Source organism: Rhizomucor pusillus, assembly GCF_041956525.1.
Source record: "Rhizomucor pusillus strain CBS 183.67 unplaced genomic scaffold VTP01scaffold_3, whole genome shotgun sequence".
In the NCBI taxonomy this organism is placed as follows: domain Eukaryota; kingdom Fungi; phylum Mucoromycota; class Mucoromycetes; order Mucorales; family Lichtheimiaceae; genus Rhizomucor; species Rhizomucor pusillus.
Window position 1 is genome coordinate 1512842 of NW_027192145.1, and position 20726 is coordinate 1533567.

Below are 20726 nucleotides of genomic sequence, written 5' to 3' on the forward strand. Positions count from 1 at the left end.
ATGGTGTCAGAGCGCGCTTCTACTTCGGCTGATGCTCCGCCGCCGTGTTCGCCAGACACGCGCACACCTTTCTTCTGCGCCGCAAATTTTCCTTACCCGAATCCTAACCGAATAAGGCCTCCTTCTCATCTTTTGTGACTGCTCAAAATGAATTCGCCGCAGTGGCGAACATTTGTTCTTGGCCAAACAAAAACTTTAATGAATGCCGAGCTCAGCGGCGCTGCTTAACAAACAAAGTATAGTCGTTCTCGACATGAGGCGGTGCAAGCTTCTTAGAAGTGATTATGTGGCGCAGTGTCCTGGTGTTTTTGTTGCAAGAAATTTCATGTGGTTAGTCTGCCTCCCTTGTTTCTTTATCTTCCACCACGGCGTGATCTATCTCCATCCTATCTCGTGTCCGCCCCTAATTCGGGGGCTACGAAGTGTCGCATGTCCTGATGACACCATTGTCTTTATAATTTGCTCTTATCGCGTAAAAGACGGCTTTGCCTGGTTAGATAGGAATATTTTTTGTTTTGGCACTGGAATACGGGGTCATTTCTGGTGCAAAATTTAACCATCAGCAGTAGCACCTGGAAGCAGAGCGGATGCTTCTGTCAAAGATTCATATGAAGCAACTCGTACTTCTTCCAAATATCACTGCGGTCCTTTTCACAGTGTCCTTTAAAAATGGCTTTATCACATAGATTGGTAGATATAAAACTCTTGGCACGCGGCAAAACTTGACTGCCGAGCAGTCATTAGAGATAGAAAGAGAATGACGTGGGATAGGCAAACGCTATCCGCGCAACATCTGCTGCCCATCACCGAGTATAGCTTTGCAGCATTTGGCGTTACAAGCGGGGTAAAATTACAACAGGGGAATATGGATTTGGGACGACAACGCAATGTTCCTCCTCTGGCGTACAGAAGCTACATTTCTCGATCAACGTAGAAATCAATGATATCAATCGCCTTTTTCATCCACGACTCGTCTCTTTCGTCTTCAAAATCCATGGATTCTAGACAGCCCTCGTCGGTTACAAGTAGATCTGTAGTAAATCCGGTTTCAATTCCAAATGCATTGTCGTACTTTTTCCTTGCATGAATGCTTAGATACCCGCAAGTTTCGATAAGCAATGCAAGTGCGCGTGCCAGATCGTCGTGACTATACACGCAAAGAATGTGTGTGAGTAAAGTCGTTATATCTGGAACAGGTATGGTAGTTCACTGTGGTGTACCGGATTTGTCTCGGATCTGTCGACTTGAAAGGCAACAGGAGCCTCAGCATATCCATGACTACGATGAGGCATGGTGGCTGGCCTCCCCGTTGCAATTGCATCCATGCCAAAAGATTGGTTCCTGAAATATCTTGGATGTGTACACTGGACAATATCGCCTTGACTTGGTGGATCGTCTCTATATGACTGTAGGCGATCAATAGAAGACAGGTTAGGCACTCTATGTTCACTTGCATGAAGATAAAATGGTGTTACCATATTCGTATATCTTGCATCCATCTTCTCGTCTCCAATGGCTTATCTCTCACAGCTTCTTTCAGAGCGTTTGGCTCGCTAGAAAACACCAGAATCCACGGCCGGCTGAGTCGACTCGAGCCCTCACCAAAGTTTTCAAACGCTGCAGCCGTCTGCTGCGATCTCATTTCCAGTTGCATCAAGGTAAAGTCGATCACGGTCCTTCGAAGTTTTCAAAGTGTTCTCGCGTTTTGGTCTCTGAGTTCTGTGTGGCAATACACTTTATTCTTCCTCTTGTACCTTGCATTCTCGAAGACATCTGCGCCCATGCGAAGAAACAAGCGCGTAAACTCCATACCAGCAGGGACGCGGCGAGGTTGCACAAGAAATGCTTTTTCAAAGCTGATGTGGGCCCACGCTTTACTTTTTTGGAGTCCACATTTCGTCGCCCCTCTGATACACAGACAATCGCCGGTTGATATTGGCAGCACTTTGTCATTAGCATACAACATGACTCCAAGGTTATCTTGCTGCTATGTTCTCGATTTTTCAAGCTCCCATCCGGTTTATAGCTTTGAGGAAATAAAGGCAAGGTCAAGATCGCCAAGATTTGTAACATCTTAAACAGCTGTCTCGGGCATTTTTATTCACATCAAGTGGTAAAAGCCATGAGTTGCAGAGAGTGTAAGAACGGCTTTGTTTTTACCATCGTCAACCATGTACGTCAAATCATTGATCCAAACTGCTATGTTTGTGGCACTCGCTGTGCACAAAGGTCCGTGGTGCCTATTTTAATACCCAAAGTCAAATCCAGCTATATTTCTCACATGATATCACGCAGCATCCGTCTCAAGTGCGTCTGTAAACGTGATCACTGCGGATGAGCGTCAAAACTTATGTAGCGAGACGAGCAAGGCATGTATATCGGCGTGCGGATCCTCTTCCTCTGCTGGCACCTGCGACCATGATACTTTGGAGTGGCAGTGTGGTTGCCATGCAGTGAATGAAAACATCAACGGAACACCCATTGCAATGTTCCCTATTCCAAAGAAGCTCTGTTACATGGACTTAGGTCTCTGTCGATCGACTTGCGAGCATATCAATGAGCGTGACAAGGAATATCCGATATGCAAGCAGCAGTGTGCAAATTCGTTTCCGTGTAATACAGACAGAGCACCTAGTTACAATGGCACGAAGCAACTTGATCCTGTTGCGAGCTCGTCGAGCTTGGAGCAGCAGGCGAGTGAGCCTTCAGCTCAAAGTCAAGAGTCAGAGGGAGGTCATGTGTCCCAGCTGCTAGGAGTGGTGAAATTTGCCTATCTCGCAACGTATTTCACGGTGGCTATAGTTACGGATCTTCCCCGCGTATTATCAGGCATTAGCTCCATCTTTTTCAGTTGATTCATAGCGATCTTCAATAAAGGAGGCCGATTTCATCCGACGCTCCGGAGTCTATTGGTCAAGTGTACGATAAGATAAGGAAAGGACCCTGTAACACCGAGATTTTGCTCTTGCGATCTTTTTTTCGATCAGGGCATGCCTTTTGATCAATCAATACAATCTTCAAGGGGATAGCGTTCAATGGGCAGAGATAATAGCAATCGCTGTGATAAGATGAACGACTGGCAGGTCCACTGAGTGGAATTTGTTGCTTATCTTTATTTCTTTCCTCTTTTGGGAACGATGTAAAACGAAGTCCGTGGCCCGCGGAGCGGAGAGATCATCGATATCTCTTTTTTATCGTTGGAACAGCTTTAGGATCCCGCACACAGTAGAAAAAGGGCCAGCTGTCAGGCGAGAAAAAGTTATCTTTCATTCTTCTTTCTCTCACCCATTCTCTCTGTCCCTTCTCTCTAAATCTTCAGAGCCATGGCCGTCACCTCTAACGCTAAGCTTTTGGAAAAGTACCTCTCTCTTGACCAGCACGACTCTGTCCAGGTCGAATACGTCTGGATCGACGGCTTCAATCAAGTTAGAAGCAAGACCAAGACTGTCAATTTCGTTCCCAAGTCTGCTTCCGAGCTCTCTGAATGGAACTACGATGGCTCCTCTACTGGTCAAGCAGAAGGCCATGACTCTGATGTTTTGATCCAACCTGTTGCTTTGTTCGCTGATCCTTTCCGTGGTGGCAACAACAAGTTTGTTATCTGTGAAACCTTCAACCCTGGTATGTTGAATTTTGCAATGTTATCTTTGGAATTATGGAATTGACCCGTTTTCCTGCGTAGATGGCACTCCCCACAAGACCAATTACCGCGCTGCATGCAAGAAAATCATGGATGCCCACGCAGACAGCCACCCCTGGTTTGGTATTGAGCAAGAATACATGTTGATCGACCCTGAGACCGAGAAGCCCTATGGCTGGCCCAAACTCGGCTATCCCGAACCTCAGGGCAAGTACTACTGTGGTGTCGGTGCTGGCAAGATTTTCGGCCGTGATATCGTTGAAGCCCATTACCGTGCCTGCTTGTACGCTGGCATTAAGATCTCTGGTGTCAACGCTGAAGTTGCCCCCGGTCAATTCGAATTCCAAGTTGGCCCTTGCGAAGGCATCGAAGCTGGCGATCACTTGTGGGCTGCCCGCTACCTTTTGGAACGTGTTGCTGAAGACTTTGGCATTGCTGTCACCATCCATCCCAAGCCCGTCAAGGGTGACTGGAACGGCGCTGGTTGCCACACCAACTTCTCTACTTTGGAAATGCGTCAAGAAGGCGGTATCGCAGCCATTGAAAAGGCCATCAAGAAGATGAGCTTGCGCCATATGGAGCATATTGCCGTGTATGGCGAGGACAACGACCAACGTTTGACTGGCAAGCACGAAACTGGCCACATCGGTACTTTCAACTACGGTGTTGCTAACCGCGGTGCTTCCATCCGTATTCCCCGCCACGTCGGAAAGGAGGGCAAGGGTTACCTCGAAGACAGACGCCCTGCTTCCAACATTGATCCTTACCGCGTAACCGCTATCATTGTCGAGTCTACCTTCTTGCCCGACAACTAAAGGAACACTACTAGTGTGAACCAAAGTTTTCTCGTTTTTTTTTCTCGTCTCCTTTGTACAGTTTTCTTCATGTATATTATATAACTACCGTCCATTCCTCCCCAAACCACATTATCGATTTAGAGAGAGAAATGCAGCATATATCAAACCATACCATCTCATTAAAGCTTCGTTTTTGCTGTGAAAGGTAAACTTTTGTTTCTGGTTGCCGCGCGACGGGATTGAGCTACACTGAAAATACCCTTATCGGCGTTATCTCTGAACACCTGTAATTTTGCCGACAGATGCTTTGTGGAACCAATAGACTTAGCATCATCGTTCTCCGCATGGCTGCGAAAGATCAGAAAACACAGCCTTCATATGAATAAAAACGAGGACGTCAAGAAACACAAAGGCATAACGAGCAACTCCATAATATGTGGCACTTCCGAGCGCCGATCGTCATAAACCGGAATTCGATAGTGCTATGCTTGCAGAGGAAGCGAAGTGGATACAAAACTACCGGAGAATGGAGATTTATGAAGGCCAAGCGAGCCTATTATTCAACTGAAAACCTTTTCGTTACCGGGAACGAGCGCAGCGAACCAGCTGCAGGGAGCGTAGCGAACACCTAGAGCACTCGTGAAAAGAAAAATACGGAAATCATGGTAAGTAAGGCGAATCTGCTATGTTGTTTCCATATTGCTAACACGATTATATATCATTTTGATTCATCATTTTACAATCTTTCCAAAGCTCGAGGCAGCAATTTACGTATTCTCTGTTTATGTGTAACTACGCATAGACCATAGTCTGACAGGGAAATTTGGGACGTTGTTTCCTCCACGAATAACAAAAATGTAAAGCCACGATCAAAAATGAAAAAGACTTAGTTGTAAAGAATGATAGAGATGTAGTTTCACTGCCAAGTCACGTGCATATATTGAAGACTAAACAACGAACTAGTCTTGAAGGGATCTGTCTCCTGTCGAAAACATACTCTGCGCGGAATCTCACAGCAACAAAGGGATCTTCAAGAAATCTCATTTGGTACTTCTTCCCACCTTTGTTTTTCACTTGCTACCTCGATTTGGTGTCTAACATTCTTTTGCTCCGTCAAAGTAGTAAGAAGCACCTCTACTTGATGTTGTTATTCTGAGACCATAGGATGATCACCGCCAACTACGAAAATGAAAAGCGCGTTCCGACCAAGAGATTGGGCCCAGCAAAACATAAATAGGCGCATGTATAAACCCCTTATTATATATTGATTTATTCATTCTTGAGTAATACAAACGACTCACGGTATGGTCCACCCATCCGGTCGCTTGCTATTGCCAATGGTAAGTTATCGCTACGCGGTATGTATTTACCTGAAGTCAATATCGACATACTCGCCAACATCAGCATTTATTACATTGTTTTGTATGGTCGAGGCACGATAGGAAGGCGGCGTTCCCTGTGCCGAGCTTCAGTTGCCACATATAGACCTTAACAAGGAATTCTGTGCTGCATATGATCAACAAGGCCACTAGAGCCTTTCTTAATAAACTCAAGGTTCAAAACTCTGAACTCCAAGTAAACTGCTTTGCTTCAATTCGCCGCTGCGAGGAAGGCACCTTGTACGAATTCAGCTGGTAGTCTACTTGCAGTAGCTGTTTTCAGTTGCATTGTATTCTTGATCATATGTCTCAAGACGGCTCGAAAAAAAGGGAAGTTAAAGTGCCCCACATCGGCTGCAACGTGCGTTTTGACAACCACATCCCTGATTTTGGTCAAGTCATTGTTGTTAAGTTGTTGTTGTTGCTGCCGCAGCTCGCCAAAAAAGCACTGTGAATGACTTGGCGCCCCCTTCCGGTTTTGTTTCTGGTCCGGTGCCCCCTTGCATATCTGAGCCTCCTCAAATCGGACGACATAAACATAACATGAAATAAGTGTCCTAGTTTTGGTTCGTGGCTATGCCCCTTTTTTATACTCTTCTCTCATACACTCCCACTCTTCCTTACTCCCTCTTTCTTTTATTGGTTTATGTCACAATTTTCGTCTTCTGATAACTTATTTACTCGATTACAGGAAGAAAATGCGCGCATAGCTCCACAAGTAAATAATGGCAACAATAAAGAGTCATATATCATCTTTGCCAAGTAGCGGTTACTGACACTAAAGCATAAGGAATCAACCGTCTTCATTTTAGCGCAAATTGAGCGACAGAACGCAATGCTTGAAAAAGATCCAAAATCGATATGCATGCACTCCAACAAATTGCGGGCGCATTTCTCTACTGTCCAGCAGCTTGTAACGGATAACACAGCTGTGACAGCATCGTCGTCGTCATTCGAACACAGCAATGAAGATATCGACTGGGACTTTTGGGAAGCAGTGATACAGGATTTTGATCGGGTCGCCTGCAAAATGCCACACCTGCTGTCGATCAAACTCCATGCCGGGATACCGGATAGGGTCAGAGGCTTGATCTGGCAAGCCATGTCCAAGTCAGCTTCCTTGCATCTAGAGACTGTATACGGTCAATTGTGCCGCGAACGATCGCCGCATGAGCGTATCATTCAGCGCGATCTGGCACGCACATTCCCGTGCATTGATATGTTCAAACAAGAGAATGGAAAAGGACAGCTAGCCATGCGTAGAATATTGGAAGCATACAGTCTTTACGATGCTGATGTTGGGTATTGTCAAGGATTAGCCTTTCTGGTTGGACCGCTGCTGATGCATGTACGTTTACTTTGGAAATCCTTCAATCTTGTCTTGACAAAAGCCTTATCCTACTTTACACATAGATGGAAGAAGTGGAAGCGTTCTGCGTATTCGTAAGGTAACAAAAGGACAACAGCTAATACACTTTTGACGGGAAATTACATTGTTTAATTATCCGTCCAGGCTCATGGAAACTTATGAAATGCGGACAATGTTTACTCTGAATATGGAGGGCCTCCAGCTACGCTTGTATCAGTTCACACGTCTCTTGCAAGAGCTACTCCCAGAGCTGGCAGCGCATCTTGATGCACATGGTGTGCAGGCTGCCATGTATGCATCCCAGTGGTTCCTGACTCTTTTTGCGTATGGATTTCCGATCAACTTTGTTAAACGTATCTACGACATTATTTTCGCAGAAGGCGCGGTGGAAACTATCATGCGGGTTGCTATAGCCATGCTGACAACCGTGCAGTATGAAATTCTACAAGAAACAGAGTTTGAGGACTTGCTTGACAAGGTCGCTTGCCGGAACTTGGGCGACGCAGAGCAAGATAAACTCATTGCAGAAGCAACGCACTTGTCGAACATCATTACACGGGCAAGGATGGAAGAACTATCAGAAGAGTACAAACATCTTGAAGATAAATCACAAGCAGCGGCGGGTGTGCTCGATAAAAATAAAACCAGCTTCTGGCGTCGCGGAGGATCATTCAAGAAAAAGATGCGGAAGGCCAGCGTGGAACTAAAACGATCCACGAGCGCAAAGACCAAGCGATGGTCATCTATCTCTTTGCAGCAGGATGCAGCCTTGCCACCTCCACCACCACCACCACAACAACAACAACAACGATCGAGCTTCACATCAACCAGAATGTCACATGAAGAGCAAATCGAACGACTATCACGATTACTTGCTCAGATGCACGCAAAGCACAGAGAAGCGTTGGAGGAGCTTGAAGAAATCAAACTGGATAAACGCGATATTGAAAGTGAACGCGATGCATTGAAAGCGACCATTGTTGAACTTGAAAAACGTCTCAATTCATACAAGTGCAAAAGATCAAATAGTGGTGGCGTAATACGTTCACAAACGGTGTACGATTGTCAAAAGACATGTCGTTTGCCAAGAAGAGAAGACGCAATTAGCGGGGATATTGACAGTATCGATAGTAATGGTGGGCCGTACGGGGATGCATTTTCTGATATAACGAATCACAGTACCGGCACCTTGGCAACGACGGCAACGGCGGCTACAGCAGACCACGACGAGGAAGGCGATGATGATGGAGATCTGCTGCGAGCCGAAGTCGTCCGTCTCAAAGTGGAGAACTTTGAGCTTCAACAGCAATGCGAGAAACTAACGCAGACTCTGGACGACGTCCAATCTAAGCTTGACATGGTGAACGACGGGCAAATGGCTCTAGTTGACAAACTTATTACTACAAAATCCGACATGGACGAACTTCTAAAGCAGAAGAAGCGAAAAGATCTAGAGTGGCTCGAAGTAACGAGAGAAAATGCTATGCTCAAGGAAGTCTTGATTAAACAGCTGCAACGGAATCGATCTACTTTGAAACGGAGGCACAGTGCAGATGTGGGCTGCATGTCGGCACAGAATGAGACTACAAGAATTACATCAGAATCACTCGTGGAGGCGAAAGTAAAACTAATAATGGATCCCTCGCCGCAAGTTGCTCGAATACCATCTCCGGCTGCAGCAGATGATGATGATGTAAGGCGACGTTCTGCTTTTGAGCTTAGCAACGTAGTAAAGGGAGGAGGAGGGATATCCAAAAGATCCTTTACTACGATTGACAATCATGCATCATCGTCACTTCCACGGTCATCGTCCATATACAGCCGAGTCTGGCACGCCATTTCACCACGTTCAAGCAGCGCAGTGCGGTCGAGCATTTCATAATCCTACCTTATCACATCACTAAGTAAAAATACCCTTTTCCGGTCCCTGTAACATGTCATCTACAGCCATCACCCGATTGTCCCTTGTTGCTAAACATGTTAACCCGAGTATGTCCACGGTAGCTGCTACTGCTGCCGCTGCAGCTGGAACGCGGAACGCGTCTACGCAACAAAGTTCAAACAAGAAAGACAACGAACCTGAAACTTCCAGCACCTTTAGAAATCGCAGCGATTACAAGTACTTTCTTCCCATTCAATCAAGGTATCTTTGAATAGTTGATTGGACGGAAGTTTGGTTGAAGGGGGGAAGGTCGAAGAAATATCCTGAAATATGGTAAACATAGATGGAGCGACAATGACCAATACGGACATATCAATAATTCTATCTATTATTTCTACATTGACACCGTTGTGAACGAGTATCTTATCAAACACTGTGGACTGGATCCTCTAGATGCAACAAAGACAAAGTCGATTGGCCTGGTGGTTGCATCTAACGCCAACTTTTATGCTCCAGCAGGTTATCCAAGCTTATTACATGCTGGTCTACGCATCGTTAAACTTGGACGGTCAAGTGTCACGTACCGTGTAGGGATCTTCGAAGGCGATAAGCAGCAAGCGAGTGTAGTTGGAGGATTTACGCACGTCTTTGTGGATCCGGTCGAGCGAAGACCTGTCAAGGGCCTACCAGAGGAGATGCTGTCTGGCATGCGCCAATTGCTGTGAAAACTATACAATAAAATAGAGCGATTCTCCTCTCTTTCAATTAAAATTCCTGAATTACTTACCCCACGGTCAATGCAATCGTCGCTATTGTTTCCCGAAGCGTTTCTTCTATGCATTAGTATTTTTACGCTTGTGGCCAACTAAAACATCTGAAATGGATATTATTCTGAGCAGAAAATGAAACAATTAACACGATAATCCACCCAATACTGAATATTACATTTCTCAAAACTCGTGCTCGTCCAAATTCTCACCCAGAATGCGGTCTTCTTCGGGAAGGTTCCAAGGCGACGGACATGCGCATTAGTTTGACAGCCAATGAGCGTTTGACAAAGATGCATCGACAAATTATTGGCTCGAATGTGCGGTGTTGCCACGTCGCACGCTTAAAAGAAGCGACGTGCCTTGGCGCATTCCCGTTTTTTCACCTTTTGCTCTCCACTGTCAATTCGCGCTTTTCCTTTTGCATTGCAAACATGAAGATCTTTACCTTGTCTGCTATTCTGGGTCTCGCTGCCCTGGCCTCTGCCGAAGTGTTCTTGCACGAAACTTTCTCAGACGGTGAAGGTTGGAAGGACCGCTGGACACCATCGGCTCATCGCGAAGACCTTGGCAAGGTGGAAGTCTCTCCTGGCAAGTGGTTTGTGGATGAAGAGAAGAATGCTGGCTTGAGAACCACAGAAGATTACCGTTTCTACGCGCTCTCGACTCCTATTAAGCCATTTAGCAACAAGGGCAAGGACTTGGTCGTCCAATTGGATGTCAAGAACGATCAGAACATTGATTGTGGTGGCAGTTACGTCAAGGTACAAAGAAACGAAATCAATAAATATGCAACAGAAGCAACGTAGTGGCAGATATACTAATCAGATACTTTGGCTGCAAATATAGCTCTTCTCTGACAAGTTTGATCCCAAGGAGTTCACTGGCGACAGCGAATACAACATCATGTTTGGTCCTGACTTTTGCGGCAGCAAGGCTATTGTCCATGCCATTCTCAACTATAAGGGCGAAAACTATAACTTGAAGAAGACCATCGCTGCTCCCAACGATATCTACACTCACACTTACACCTTGATCATCAAGCCTGACCAGAAGTATCAGATTTTAGTTGACGGTGAAGAGAAGGCCGCGGGTGACCTTACTGAGGACTGGGATTTCTTGCCACCCAAGAAGATCAAGGATCCTGAAGCTAAGAAGCCCGAGGATTGGGTCGACGAGGCTGAGATTGACGACCCTGAGGACAAGAAGCCAGAAGGCTGGGATGACATTCCTGAATTCATTCCCGACCCTGAGGCTACGAAGCCTGAAGACTGGGACGATGACATGGATGGCGACTGGGAAGCCCCATCGTAAGTTTAAAAACCGTTTCGTTGCGTATATACAACCGCTAACCTATCCCTTTTGCATAGTATTCCTAACCCTGACTACAAAGGTCCTTGGACTCCCAAGCGCATTCCCAATCCCGACTACAAGGGCCCCTGGATCCATCCAGAGATTGATAACCCTGACTACAAGTATGACAGCGAGATTTATGCCTACGACTTTGCCAACCTTGGCATTGATCTTTGGCAAGTCAAGTCTGGCACTTCCTTTGATAATATCCTGATCACCGACGACATTACCGAAGCTGAGCGTGTTCGCAACGAATCCCTTGAGCTCGCAAAGAAGGAGAAGGACGCAAAGAAGGCTTACGATGAGGCACAAAACAAGAAAAAGGAAGAGGAAGCTGCTGCTGCCGCCGCCACCGAAGAAGAGAAGGTTGATGAATCCGATGAGGAAATCACTATCAACTTGGACGACGAAGCACCTGCCGCTGCAGAAGAAAAGAAGGACAAAAAGGAAGAAGAAGACCACATCAAGGACGAACTGTAGATATAACTTAACGTATCTTTCTCTTCCTCTCTACTCTTCTCTCTTTCTTTTACCATTGCGGCTAATTTCCAGCATGACCTCCCACCTTTCACACTGAACCATATTCCCTACTTCCTTGTAACCTAATCATCGTTTTTTCTTCCTCTTTTCCATGGCTCCACAAAATAAAACAAGTACAAACATCGTTCAAAACGCACAGTGTCGTACGCTCCCAGTCGTGCGTAGTTGTCGTCCACTAAGGCGTGAAACGAGTAATGCTCAACGCAGAGATCATGCATTTTCTGCATGTACGTGCCAGTGTTCGTGCGTGCGCGACAGTAATGAATAAAGACGGTATAGTTGCGCATATGTGGGATTAAAGAAGCTGCGGTGCTCTGTTTATTGCATCATTGAACGATGTGCCGAGGAGAGAGATAGAGAGAGAGAAAGTGAAAAGAGAAAAGAAATCTATACACGTGTAGATTTTTTAATGTCATCGTTAATAGTCAGGGCAAACAGTCACTCGTAAATGTATAAATGTTACTAACCTAGTGATGCTTCTTGTCCTTGAGGAAGACTGCCTCGTAACCGCAGTAAGCGATGAATGCGACGGTTGCAATGCCGAGACCGGGGAACATTGTTCTAAAGTTGGCGCCCTTGGAAAAGATGGGGTGCTTTCTCCAAGCTTCACGTCGTGCCCAGGGATCGTGGTAGACGGGTACTTTCTGCTGTGCTTCAGTGTGGCTGCGTCCGGATAACATTGCGCGTTAACGTGTGGAGTGGTGGGTTGGGTGGAAGAAGCAAGAGCGGGTGTAAAATTGTGTGTGTCTATGTCTGGCCTGGCCAGCTCCGTGACTGCACACCTGGGTGTGCTTCTGTCTGCACCCGTGCGCTGTTGTAATATACAGTACTCATTGTTGCAGCTCCAAATCTATGAATCCACATTGAATTCAATAGTTTTATGTAGAAAAGAAAAGAGTAAAGTAGATATATTCCATAGAAATTAAAGGGAAGAAAAGAAAAGAAGAGGATCATCTGATCATCCGTGCGCTAGCCTCATATACTACTACATAACAGGTTTAGGAACAGAAGAGGAGAAAAAGAAAAGGAATGGAAAAGAAGAATTAGGCCGCAGCAACGGTGGGAGTAGCATGTGCTGTTGTTGTATTATTGGTAGCAGATGCCTGTTCAGGTTCGCTGACTTTTGCAGCTGTCGTTTCATTGTTAGCTGCCTGCTCTTGTTCACCGGCTTCCTGCTTGTCGTTGTTGCTGTTGCCGTTGGCAGCAGGCGGCTCTTCCTGAGTCGATGCAGCAGCTTGACCTTCAGGTGCTGCTGGGGACGAGCTCTTCTTTGGGGTCTTCTTGGAGAACAGGTCGGTGAAACGGCGACCTAAGGGAGAAGAGGGACGAGGAGCACTCGATTCCTCCTGAACAGAAGCGGGTGTCTCAGCTGCGTATTAAACAAGAGGTTAAATTTAGTTATTTCATAGATAGATAGGCACATGTAACATGTTGTCTATCGATCGTAATGCCTCATCGCGTACCTTGCTGCTGTGCAGGTGTATCTTCAGCAGATCCGTCGGGCTGCTGTTGGTGTTGTTGATCCTTAATGACATCCTTCTTTTTGAAGAACTTGGCCAGCGTGAACGACTGGCGTTTCGGGCTGGAGGAAGGTTGTTGTTCCTGCTGGTCCTCGGCCGCGGCTGGCTGCTGCTGCTGCTGCTCTGCTTCTTCCGCTGTCGCTGTTGCTGTTGCTGCAACTGCAGCTGCATCACCTTCAGCAGACGGTGGCTGCTGATCTTCTGCCTTTGCACCAGAGTCTGCCGGTGCACCTTCAGTAGTGGGAGCGCCTGCTTTAGGAGATGTCGCACCCTTTAAAAGAGGTTGCGATCGTTAGCCAGATCAATATATCATCGCTTTCATCTATCGTGACGATTTTGCAGAAGCCTGCATTAAAATACCTTTATAGAGGAAAGCAAGCCGCCTACGAGTCCCTTGGACTTGCGCTTTTCCCCAGGCTTGTCCTCTGCCTGCTGGTCGGTAGCTGTGGTTTGCTCAACACCTCCAGCAGCGGCAGTCGTTTGCTCTTGCTGCTGTTGATCTTCCTTCTTCTTAAAAGGATTGAACAATCCAAGGCGTCTACCCGTGCTGCTGGCAGACTTGACTGGCGTGGGAGCAGATGTATTGCCTTCTGCAGCAGGCTGCTGTTGTTGGTCTTCCATTGCTGTTTGATCTTGTTGTTGCTGACGTTCTTCAGTATTATCAGTTTGTTGGGTTGCAACCTTGGGTTCTTCAGCAGGAGTCTGTTGCTGTAGTTGTTGAGGTTCCTCAGTAGTCATCATGTAAGAATAACAAGTAGCAAGTAAGAGAGAAAAAAAAGAAAGGAAGAAAGAAAGATAGGAGACAAAAGTTGTACATGCATCTCGCTTTTTAATGCTTGACAGCACGAGCTAAGGAGAACTGTGAGCATCACGTTACACCAGTCAAAACCAGCAACCTTCAATGCAGTTCAACTGAAATTTAGTAGAAGAACGCTATCTGGTTCTCAAAGAAGCAAGGAAGCCCTTTTCTCTGAGTTCAAGGAGAAGTAGCAGCGGGAATCACAGACATACATCCCCCCCACCCCAATAGGCGACGATTTTTCTTATGCGTGTTCCGACAGCTGCCCCTTTCGGGATCTCCGTCGAACAGAACCCATATGTCGCTGTCGCAGTTGGTCAAAGATCACCAGCAACGACAGGCTGATCGCAAGAAAGAGAGAGGTGAGTTATCTCTTGAACACACGCGCTTGTCACTTGAACATGGCCTGCTGAACAAGAGTGAGGATCATTCAACTGCAGTGCAATTGCAAAGTGAAGCAGCTAATGCCGTTAATGAACTTACCAACGCACTATCCGAGCACCTTAACGAAGGGTGAGAATCGTATCTAATGCTTTTTTTTTTCGACGATATTTATATATTGAAACTTTTATAAAGGATATCAGATATTTTTGCTCGACAAAAGGAATTAGAGCAAGAATCACGGAAACTCGCAACGCAGACTGCAAAGTATACCAAACAGACCAAGCAATGGCTCACGCTCGTGGATGAGTTTAACGGCGCATTAAAAGTAAGGAGCTTAGTCAGCATATGCGATCTCTTCCGGTATGGGACCAACACCTATTTACAAGGAGCTTGGTGATGTGCGGAATTGGGCAGAGATAATGGAACAAGATATGAGAACAATCATGGCAACTCTGGAATTTGTGCATCAAGGCATGTAAAGGCTAAACATATGCAAAAGAACGTACCAAGAAAGCAGGGCAACGCTAACGTATCCTGGCTAAAGGAAAAGAACCGGAAGGAAGGGGCGGAAATGCATAAACTTTACGAAGAAATGATATCGATCTGGTTACTGAATATCAAGTGAAGAATACCATATTTCTAGCATAATATCACGTACTAGATATACCGAACAGTGCTCATCTTACCGAATATAGCTCATGGATACGTACAATGTTGAACCGAACATATGAATGCTTGAGGAGTTTGCAATATAAGCCGGCTCATTCATTAAAAATTAACGCTATTCACAACACTTTGAGATATCACCAGAGATGTGGAGAGGAAGAAACACTCGAGAAAAATTCATACATCTGCAAAGCTACTCCCCTACTCCATGGTTGAGTTCCTGGATAAGGACCAATAACGAAACATGGGGAAGATGATCTGCTTGGTCCGATCGAATTCATCTCAACAACCCCGAAAGGACGGAATCTGCGATTTTTGCATTTTCGACCAAAGATAGCTTTGTCAGCAATGTCACCTTCAGCAACTCCAGAGACTGTACCAGACAATGCACCTCAACACTGCCCCGTATGTGCTCAATGCTTTTCTGGAATCAGTAAAGTCACTAATACGACTGTATATATAGGGTACTGACAGCGATCAAGCCGGTAAAGCATCTGCCTGCGCTGGTTGTCCCAACCAGAACATTTGCGCTACAGCACCCAAAGGACCTGATCCCGGTAAGCCCAAGCTCCAAATGTCGTGAGCTTGCATCACACTGACTTTTGCGTGATATACAGCGATTCCACAGATCACTGCCAGAATGTCGACAGTCAAGCACAAGATCTTGATTCTCTCGGGCAAAGGCGGTGTCGGAAAGTCTAGTTTCACAGCCCAGCTTGCATTTGCGCTTGCGCACGAGGATCACCAAGTGGGTGTGATGGATATCGATATCTGTGGTCCGTCAATGCCGACCATTATGGGAGCCGTTGGTGAGCAGATCCATCAGACAAACACTGGCTGGCAGCCTGTATTCGTGCAAGACAACCTTGGTGTCATGAGTATAGGATTCATGCTGCCTGATAAGGACGATGCTGTTATCTGGAGAGGACCAAAGAAGAATGGCTTGATTAAGCAATTTTTGAAAGATGTTGACTGGGGAACGCTCGATTACCTATTGGTGGACACGCCGCCAGGAACGTCGGACGAACATTTATCGGTTGCGCAGTATCTCAAGGAAAGCGGCATTGATGGCGCCATTGTGATCACGACGCCGCAGGAGGTTGCGCTCCAGGATGTGCGGAAGGAGATTGATTTCTGCCGCAAGGTCAATATTCCCGTTTTAGGAGTCGTAGAAAACATGTCCGGTTTTGTGTGTCCAAACTGTCACGGCGAAAGCATTATTTTCCCGCCAACAACCGGAGGTGCAGAGGCTCTGTCAAAGGAAATGAACGTGCCTCTACTTGGCAAGATCCCTCTCGATCCTAGAATTGCAAAGTGCTGCGATATGGGCGTATCCTTCTGGGAGGAATATCCAGACTCGCCAGCATGCGATGCATACGAAGCTGTGATGGATAGTAAGTTCCCATGACTAAATCTAGTTGCATCAAATTTAACTAAAATACCTGCTTCTTGCTAGAATTGCAAGCGAGTCTCGGCGGTTCTGGCGAAGATTAGACTGACAACAAAATAAGAACACTAACAACAATAACAACAATACCTGTAATTGACTTGATATGGATACCTGTTACAAACAAGAAAGATCTGGGACCGAATGGAACGCCATTTCGCACGCCCAAAAACAGCCAAACGCCCTCGCGATGAAACTCTTTGTGTTTCTGTATCAAAAAACTCCCTGACACTCGAATCACGTTGCTAATCAGTTTCATGTATAACTTTGTTGTCTCTTGAAAAAGAAGAATAAAAAATGTACAGCGAAAATAAGACAATAATAATAACATGATGGCAAAGAAAAGGAGATGTGAAGAGCGAGTGAGCGAGTATACCGATGGAAGCAGATAAAATAAGAATAAAAAGAAAAGAAAACAACTTTTTCTGTCTTTGGACTAGACTCGAGCTTGGAAAGAGTGAATAAAACCATAGTTGGGTATATAGATATCGTGATTCTCGAGCTTGTGCATGTCCGGCTGTTGCTGGTTATGCTGTTGTTGCATGGTTGCGTTAGGTGTGGTCGGTGATGCCGGGAAGCTTGCACCAGTGCTTTGCGACTCGTAAGATGAGAAGCTGCTCTGACTTCCCACACTGAAACGTCGCATTCTTGTGTCGTACTTCTTTTCAAACAGGTGGACATAGCGCGATTCACTTCTTTGAGTTGCTGGGATTGGCCACAATGTGTTTGTCACGCCGAGATAGTCATGAATGAAAGTGCAGCGCACGCCGTACGGACAGTAGCCTTCAACGTGGAAAGCACGGCAGATTTGTGTCTTGTATCGACTATGGCGTGGTGCTAGCCGGAGCTCTTGGTCGCCATGCGCATATCGGCATTTCTTGCCATATCTGCAGGAACCGACCTCGACCCAATTACGGCATCGTTCCGTCTTGTACAATGTACTGTGCTTGTCAGTTTCACACGGCGGCAGCATTTCGGTAAATTCCATTAAGTGTCAAAAGTTGGGGAAGAGCGGAAGAAGACGAGTTGAAAAAAAAAGGTCGAAAAGAAAAGATGATGATGTATATATGTGTATATATATGTAAATGTATCGAGATATGAAAAAGAAAACAAGAATGGATTAAGAAAGAAAAAAGGAAGAGAAAAACATAAAAGAAACGGAGATGCCATTTATCGAAAGCAGGGTCACGCCCCCTGAAACGCGCCGGCGGGAATACCCCATTTTGGCATATTTATGTTTGTAGCAGGTTATTCGGATCCAGGTTATGATCCGTAAAGTGCATCATGTCAAAAAAGAGTAATTTATACACACTCCCTCTATGCGTCTCTCTCCATCTACCGCTCACACTTTGCCCAAGTATCCTAAAACCTGATCCGTTACCAACATTCCTAATACTGCTGCATGTAATGGCTTAGCGGCTTTGCGAAGAGATGCTAAGTGCCAGCCTCGGCTGGAACACGCAGTACATATATCAAATGATATTAATATACAAGCGCAGCCGTGGCGTGGAATTGGAGCCGCAGAGAAGATCAAGGTGGCGCTGCTGCGCATGCATGAAATCATCAATGAAAATCGCTGATTCGGCGTACTCGTGATAAATCATGAAAAACTGATGCTCGTTGAATGAATGATCTCTCATTTTCCTTTTTACTCTTTCTTTCTTACATGACAATCTCTTAAATGGAATCGATGATAATACATGTTCCTTTTTGGTTACTATCATTATCAAACTATCACTTAGGCATCTCCAGGTGTCTTTATACGCAGATGTCGTTCATTGTCTTCGTGCTTTGCAAAAAGTGACATTCTGATGTAGGTCTTGCAATAGGGTGATGTATACACAAAAAACCTTTTAAAGTATGGCACGGTTTCTTTTCCAGCCAAGATGCATGCCCAATCGCCCTATTGTGATACCTTGCCTTCTTCATTTTGTTTCATGACAGAAACCTTTTTTAACATTAATGTTCCAGATAGTCCCTCTAGCAAGGACAGACAACTAGTCACATGTAAACTCATCAGCTAACTTTGCAGCTACACAGTAGCAATTCTTCCTCCTTTGCTTACTGAAGTAAAGCACCACAAAACAATGAGTTGATCAACGCAAAATACAACTTTGCAGTTGCTGCTAGGCCGGGAATATGGAACGTAACAGATGGCTGGATTGTCCGAGCCGTAGTAGACGCACTGCTACTGTAAATGAAACGATCATGCCGCGCCGGCGTGCGTTCCATTGTCCGAACGTCGAGATATCCGAGGAAAACACGACTAACGCGTCACTCACTCGAAACATTAATAGGTCTACGTATGGTAATCATTTGCAGGGTTGTCCGAATGTCGGTGCTGAAGTGATAAATGTAGTCTCCGTCATCGTTCTATTTCCTCTCTTCTTATCGTTAGATATCTCTTGATTGTTCGAGGCTAGCAAGATATGTATTGGCCATGCATTCATGCACATCAAGCACATACAAGAATAGAAAACGGTTGATTTCACTCCCAATAACTTTCAAGCCTCGTTCCAAAAAAAAAAATGACGGTCCTTCGTACCTATAAATTTTCGATCCCCCGTTAAAATACGTTGAAATTATCAACGGCGGTTTTCGTTATGTATCTTTTTTCGGTTCAGATCGAATCCCGCAATGGAAGCAGGCGTCTCTCTATGTATTCATGACCATCGTCTTCCTTCCACAGAAAATTGAAGACCGTGTTGATGGTCTGTAACTTTTCGACAATCGAGAGTCTAGGGCGGCCTTGTTCTATCGAGACTTTTACGACTGTACCGAGGCTTCTTCGCTTCGCTTGCCGGCATGACTTCCTTGACGCCCTCCACAATCTGGTCCTCTGCAGATTTTCATGGACTACTTGATGTTCATTTTTGGTATCGAATTCTATATTTCGTCCGGGCATAGCCTTCAATCCAAAGATCTTCTTGACGTTATGGCTATGGTCTCGCGACATTTGGACAATCCTTCTATTGCCTTGCTGCTTTCGCCTTCCTCTTGTTCAAACAGTATTGCTCTCCAGCAATAGTTGCTTGCTCACAGAATTCCAGTCCCTCTCGATCCAACGCACGCGGACCTGACGACAGGATAGCGCCGGCTGTGGCAGGTGGGGAGAGAAATAGCAACCGTTATTCAGGAACTCTGAAATCTTTGTATCCATCTGAACGAAGTCCTGTTTGCTCAACGGAGTTCCGCAATTTATATGCTCACCGAGACCGTCACTGCTCACTGCTGTAGCGGGATAGGGACAACTTCCGGATCATATGGCAACGAAAACGTGATTTTCTGTGGTTTTTCTGCAACTTTGCTCCATCAGCTGTCCCAAAAGACCGAGGGATTCTCATCCACATACTCCAGGATGATCCTTCGATGCCCTTCCGCGAGAATATGTGGGCGACCATTCCTCTTGCGCTTCACGAAGATGCTATCAGAATCTATCTTATATTGTCTGACCCACCTTTAGCCGTACGAACGTGGATACCCAACTGTTTGCAGCGGCTGAAGCGATCAGGACTTTCTCAAACATGAGCTTAAAAAATCTGAGTTTGTCCTGGTCCGTATGAGTGCGTATGGACGATGGGTCCAGACTTCTCTCACGTTGATGTCTACATACTTGGCATCATCTCAGCCTGCATGACGGGTGACGGCATGCTCAATCTCGCTAAGGTGATTATTCAGGTATCCTGCGTAGGATCTTAACGGTATCGAGGGCATACTGCTCCTTACCAACAATATCGCCTACAACCCATAGACCCAGCTCTGCCACACTCATCGATAGCATTACCGCACCCGTCTTCATTTAAAAAAACTAGACGCTTGCTTGTGATCTGTAGTTTCGAATGTACGGGGTACTGGAAAGAAAGGAAACTGAACCTGGAAGTGCCTATTACGTCTTTGATATACGCCTGGAGGTACCAAGCGTTGTGCGACAAGACCTTCAGGAAACCTTATTTTGGATAGAGCGTGGCTTCCATATTCGGGGGAGCATGGGGAATCCATCTTTCATTTAGGGCGACTTCTAGGAAGTAACTTAAAAACAGAGCAAGCAAAGTATTATGCACTGTTATACATAAGAAGATTTCACGGAGCTTCTGAGGTGTGGATTGAGTGTTAAAACACTTTACAAGCAACTCCATATTAAGTTGGGATCAAAATAAATAAATTACGTACGCGAGCCAAAAGT

The 20726-nt window shown here is 45.7% G+C and overlaps 14 protein-coding genes across 14 annotated transcripts; 7 read left to right on the forward strand and 7 right to left on the reverse strand.

Annotated features, from left to right (window-relative positions):
* Nucleotides 1–912: 912 nt before the first annotated feature.
* On the reverse strand, nt 913–1966 carry VTP01DRAFT_6808 (uncharacterized protein; the record flags this gene model as incomplete). The annotated part of the gene is made up of 4 exons (XM_069385750.1): nt 913–1147; nt 1221–1406; nt 1476–1676; nt 1755–1966. 4 exons carry the CDS (start codon nt 1964–1966, stop codon nt 913–915), a joined length of 834 nt encoding a protein of 277 aa, XP_069243181.1.
* A 205-nt stretch (nt 1967–2171) lies between these two features.
* On the forward strand, nt 2172–2855 carry VTP01DRAFT_6809 (uncharacterized protein; the record flags this gene model as incomplete). The annotated part of the gene is made up of 2 exons (XM_069385751.1): nt 2172–2229; nt 2296–2855. The coding sequence occupies 2 exons, from the start codon at nt 2172–2174 to the stop codon at nt 2853–2855; spliced, it is 618 nt and encodes a 205-aa protein (XP_069243182.1).
* A 468-nt stretch (nt 2856–3323) lies between these two features.
* On the forward strand, nt 3324–4455 carry VTP01DRAFT_6810 (uncharacterized protein; the record flags this gene model as incomplete). Its single annotated transcript, XM_069385753.1, has 2 exons — nt 3324–3621; nt 3683–4455. The coding sequence occupies 2 exons, from the start codon at nt 3324–3326 to the stop codon at nt 4453–4455; spliced, it is 1071 nt and encodes a 356-aa protein (XP_069243183.1).
* Nucleotides 4456–6462: 2007 nt separating this feature from the next.
* Nucleotides 6463–9067, forward strand: VTP01DRAFT_6811 (uncharacterized protein; the record flags this gene model as incomplete). The annotated part of the gene is made up of 4 exons (XM_069385754.1): nt 6463–6534; nt 6607–7164; nt 7230–7264; nt 7330–9067. 4 exons carry the CDS (start codon nt 6463–6465, stop codon nt 9065–9067), a joined length of 2403 nt encoding a protein of 800 aa, XP_069243184.1.
* A 52-nt stretch (nt 9068–9119) lies between these two features.
* Nucleotides 9120–9792, forward strand: VTP01DRAFT_6812 (uncharacterized protein; the record flags this gene model as incomplete). The annotated part of the gene is made up of 2 exons (XM_069385755.1): nt 9120–9328; nt 9411–9792. The coding sequence occupies 2 exons, from the start codon at nt 9120–9122 to the stop codon at nt 9790–9792; spliced, it is 591 nt and encodes a 196-aa protein (XP_069243185.1).
* A 476-nt stretch (nt 9793–10268) lies between these two features.
* On the forward strand, nt 10269–11667 carry VTP01DRAFT_6813 (uncharacterized protein; the record flags this gene model as incomplete). Its single annotated transcript, XM_069385756.1, has 3 exons — nt 10269–10598; nt 10684–11144; nt 11205–11667. 3 exons carry the CDS (start codon nt 10269–10271, stop codon nt 11665–11667), a joined length of 1254 nt encoding a protein of 417 aa, XP_069243186.1.
* Nucleotides 11668–11697: 30 nt separating this feature from the next.
* On the reverse strand, nt 11698–12014 carry VTP01DRAFT_6814 (uncharacterized protein; the record flags this gene model as incomplete). The annotated part of the gene is made up of 2 exons (XM_069385757.1): nt 11698–11789; nt 11849–12014. 2 exons carry the CDS (start codon nt 12012–12014, stop codon nt 11698–11700), a joined length of 258 nt encoding a protein of 85 aa, XP_069243187.1.
* Nucleotides 12015–12022: 8 nt separating this feature from the next.
* Nucleotides 12023–12407, reverse strand: VTP01DRAFT_6815 (uncharacterized protein; the record flags this gene model as incomplete). Its single annotated transcript, XM_069385758.1, has 3 exons — nt 12023–12114; nt 12195–12212; nt 12275–12407. The coding sequence occupies 3 exons, from the start codon at nt 12405–12407 to the stop codon at nt 12023–12025; spliced, it is 243 nt and encodes an 80-aa protein (XP_069243188.1).
* Nucleotides 12408–12770: 363 nt separating this feature from the next.
* Nucleotides 12771–13988, reverse strand: VTP01DRAFT_6816 (uncharacterized protein; the record flags this gene model as incomplete). The annotated part of the gene is made up of 3 exons (XM_069385759.1): nt 12771–13096; nt 13191–13518; nt 13608–13988. 3 exons carry the CDS (start codon nt 13986–13988, stop codon nt 12771–12773), a joined length of 1035 nt encoding a protein of 344 aa, XP_069243189.1.
* Nucleotides 13989–14344: 356 nt separating this feature from the next.
* VTP01DRAFT_6817 (uncharacterized protein) lies at nt 14345–14909 on the forward strand (the record flags this gene model as incomplete). Its single annotated transcript, XM_069385760.1, has 3 exons — nt 14345–14559; nt 14623–14755; nt 14817–14909. The coding sequence occupies 3 exons, from the start codon at nt 14345–14347 to the stop codon at nt 14907–14909; spliced, it is 441 nt and encodes a 146-aa protein (XP_069243190.1).
* A 535-nt stretch (nt 14910–15444) lies between these two features.
* Nucleotides 15445–16590, forward strand: VTP01DRAFT_6818 (uncharacterized protein; the record flags this gene model as incomplete). The annotated part of the gene is made up of 4 exons (XM_069385761.1): nt 15445–15501; nt 15560–15653; nt 15714–16490; nt 16553–16590. The coding sequence occupies 4 exons, from the start codon at nt 15445–15447 to the stop codon at nt 16588–16590; spliced, it is 966 nt and encodes a 321-aa protein (XP_069243191.1).
* A 389-nt stretch (nt 16591–16979) lies between these two features.
* On the reverse strand, nt 16980–17531 carry VTP01DRAFT_6819 (uncharacterized protein; the record flags this gene model as incomplete). Its single annotated transcript, XM_069385762.1, has 1 exon — nt 16980–17531. One exon carries the CDS (start codon nt 17529–17531, stop codon nt 16980–16982), a length of 552 nt encoding a protein of 183 aa, XP_069243192.1.
* Nucleotides 17532–18446: 915 nt separating this feature from the next.
* On the reverse strand, nt 18447–18775 carry VTP01DRAFT_6820 (uncharacterized protein; the record flags this gene model as incomplete). The annotated part of the gene is made up of 2 exons (XM_069385764.1): nt 18447–18540; nt 18609–18775. 2 exons carry the CDS (start codon nt 18773–18775, stop codon nt 18447–18449), a joined length of 261 nt encoding a protein of 86 aa, XP_069243193.1.
* Nucleotides 18776–19163: 388 nt separating this feature from the next.
* On the reverse strand, nt 19164–19499 carry VTP01DRAFT_6821 (uncharacterized protein; the record flags this gene model as incomplete). Its single annotated transcript, XM_069385765.1, has 1 exon — nt 19164–19499. The coding sequence occupies one exon, from the start codon at nt 19497–19499 to the stop codon at nt 19164–19166; it is 336 nt and encodes a 111-aa protein (XP_069243194.1).
* Between the last annotated feature and the right edge of the window lie 1227 nt (nt 19500–20726).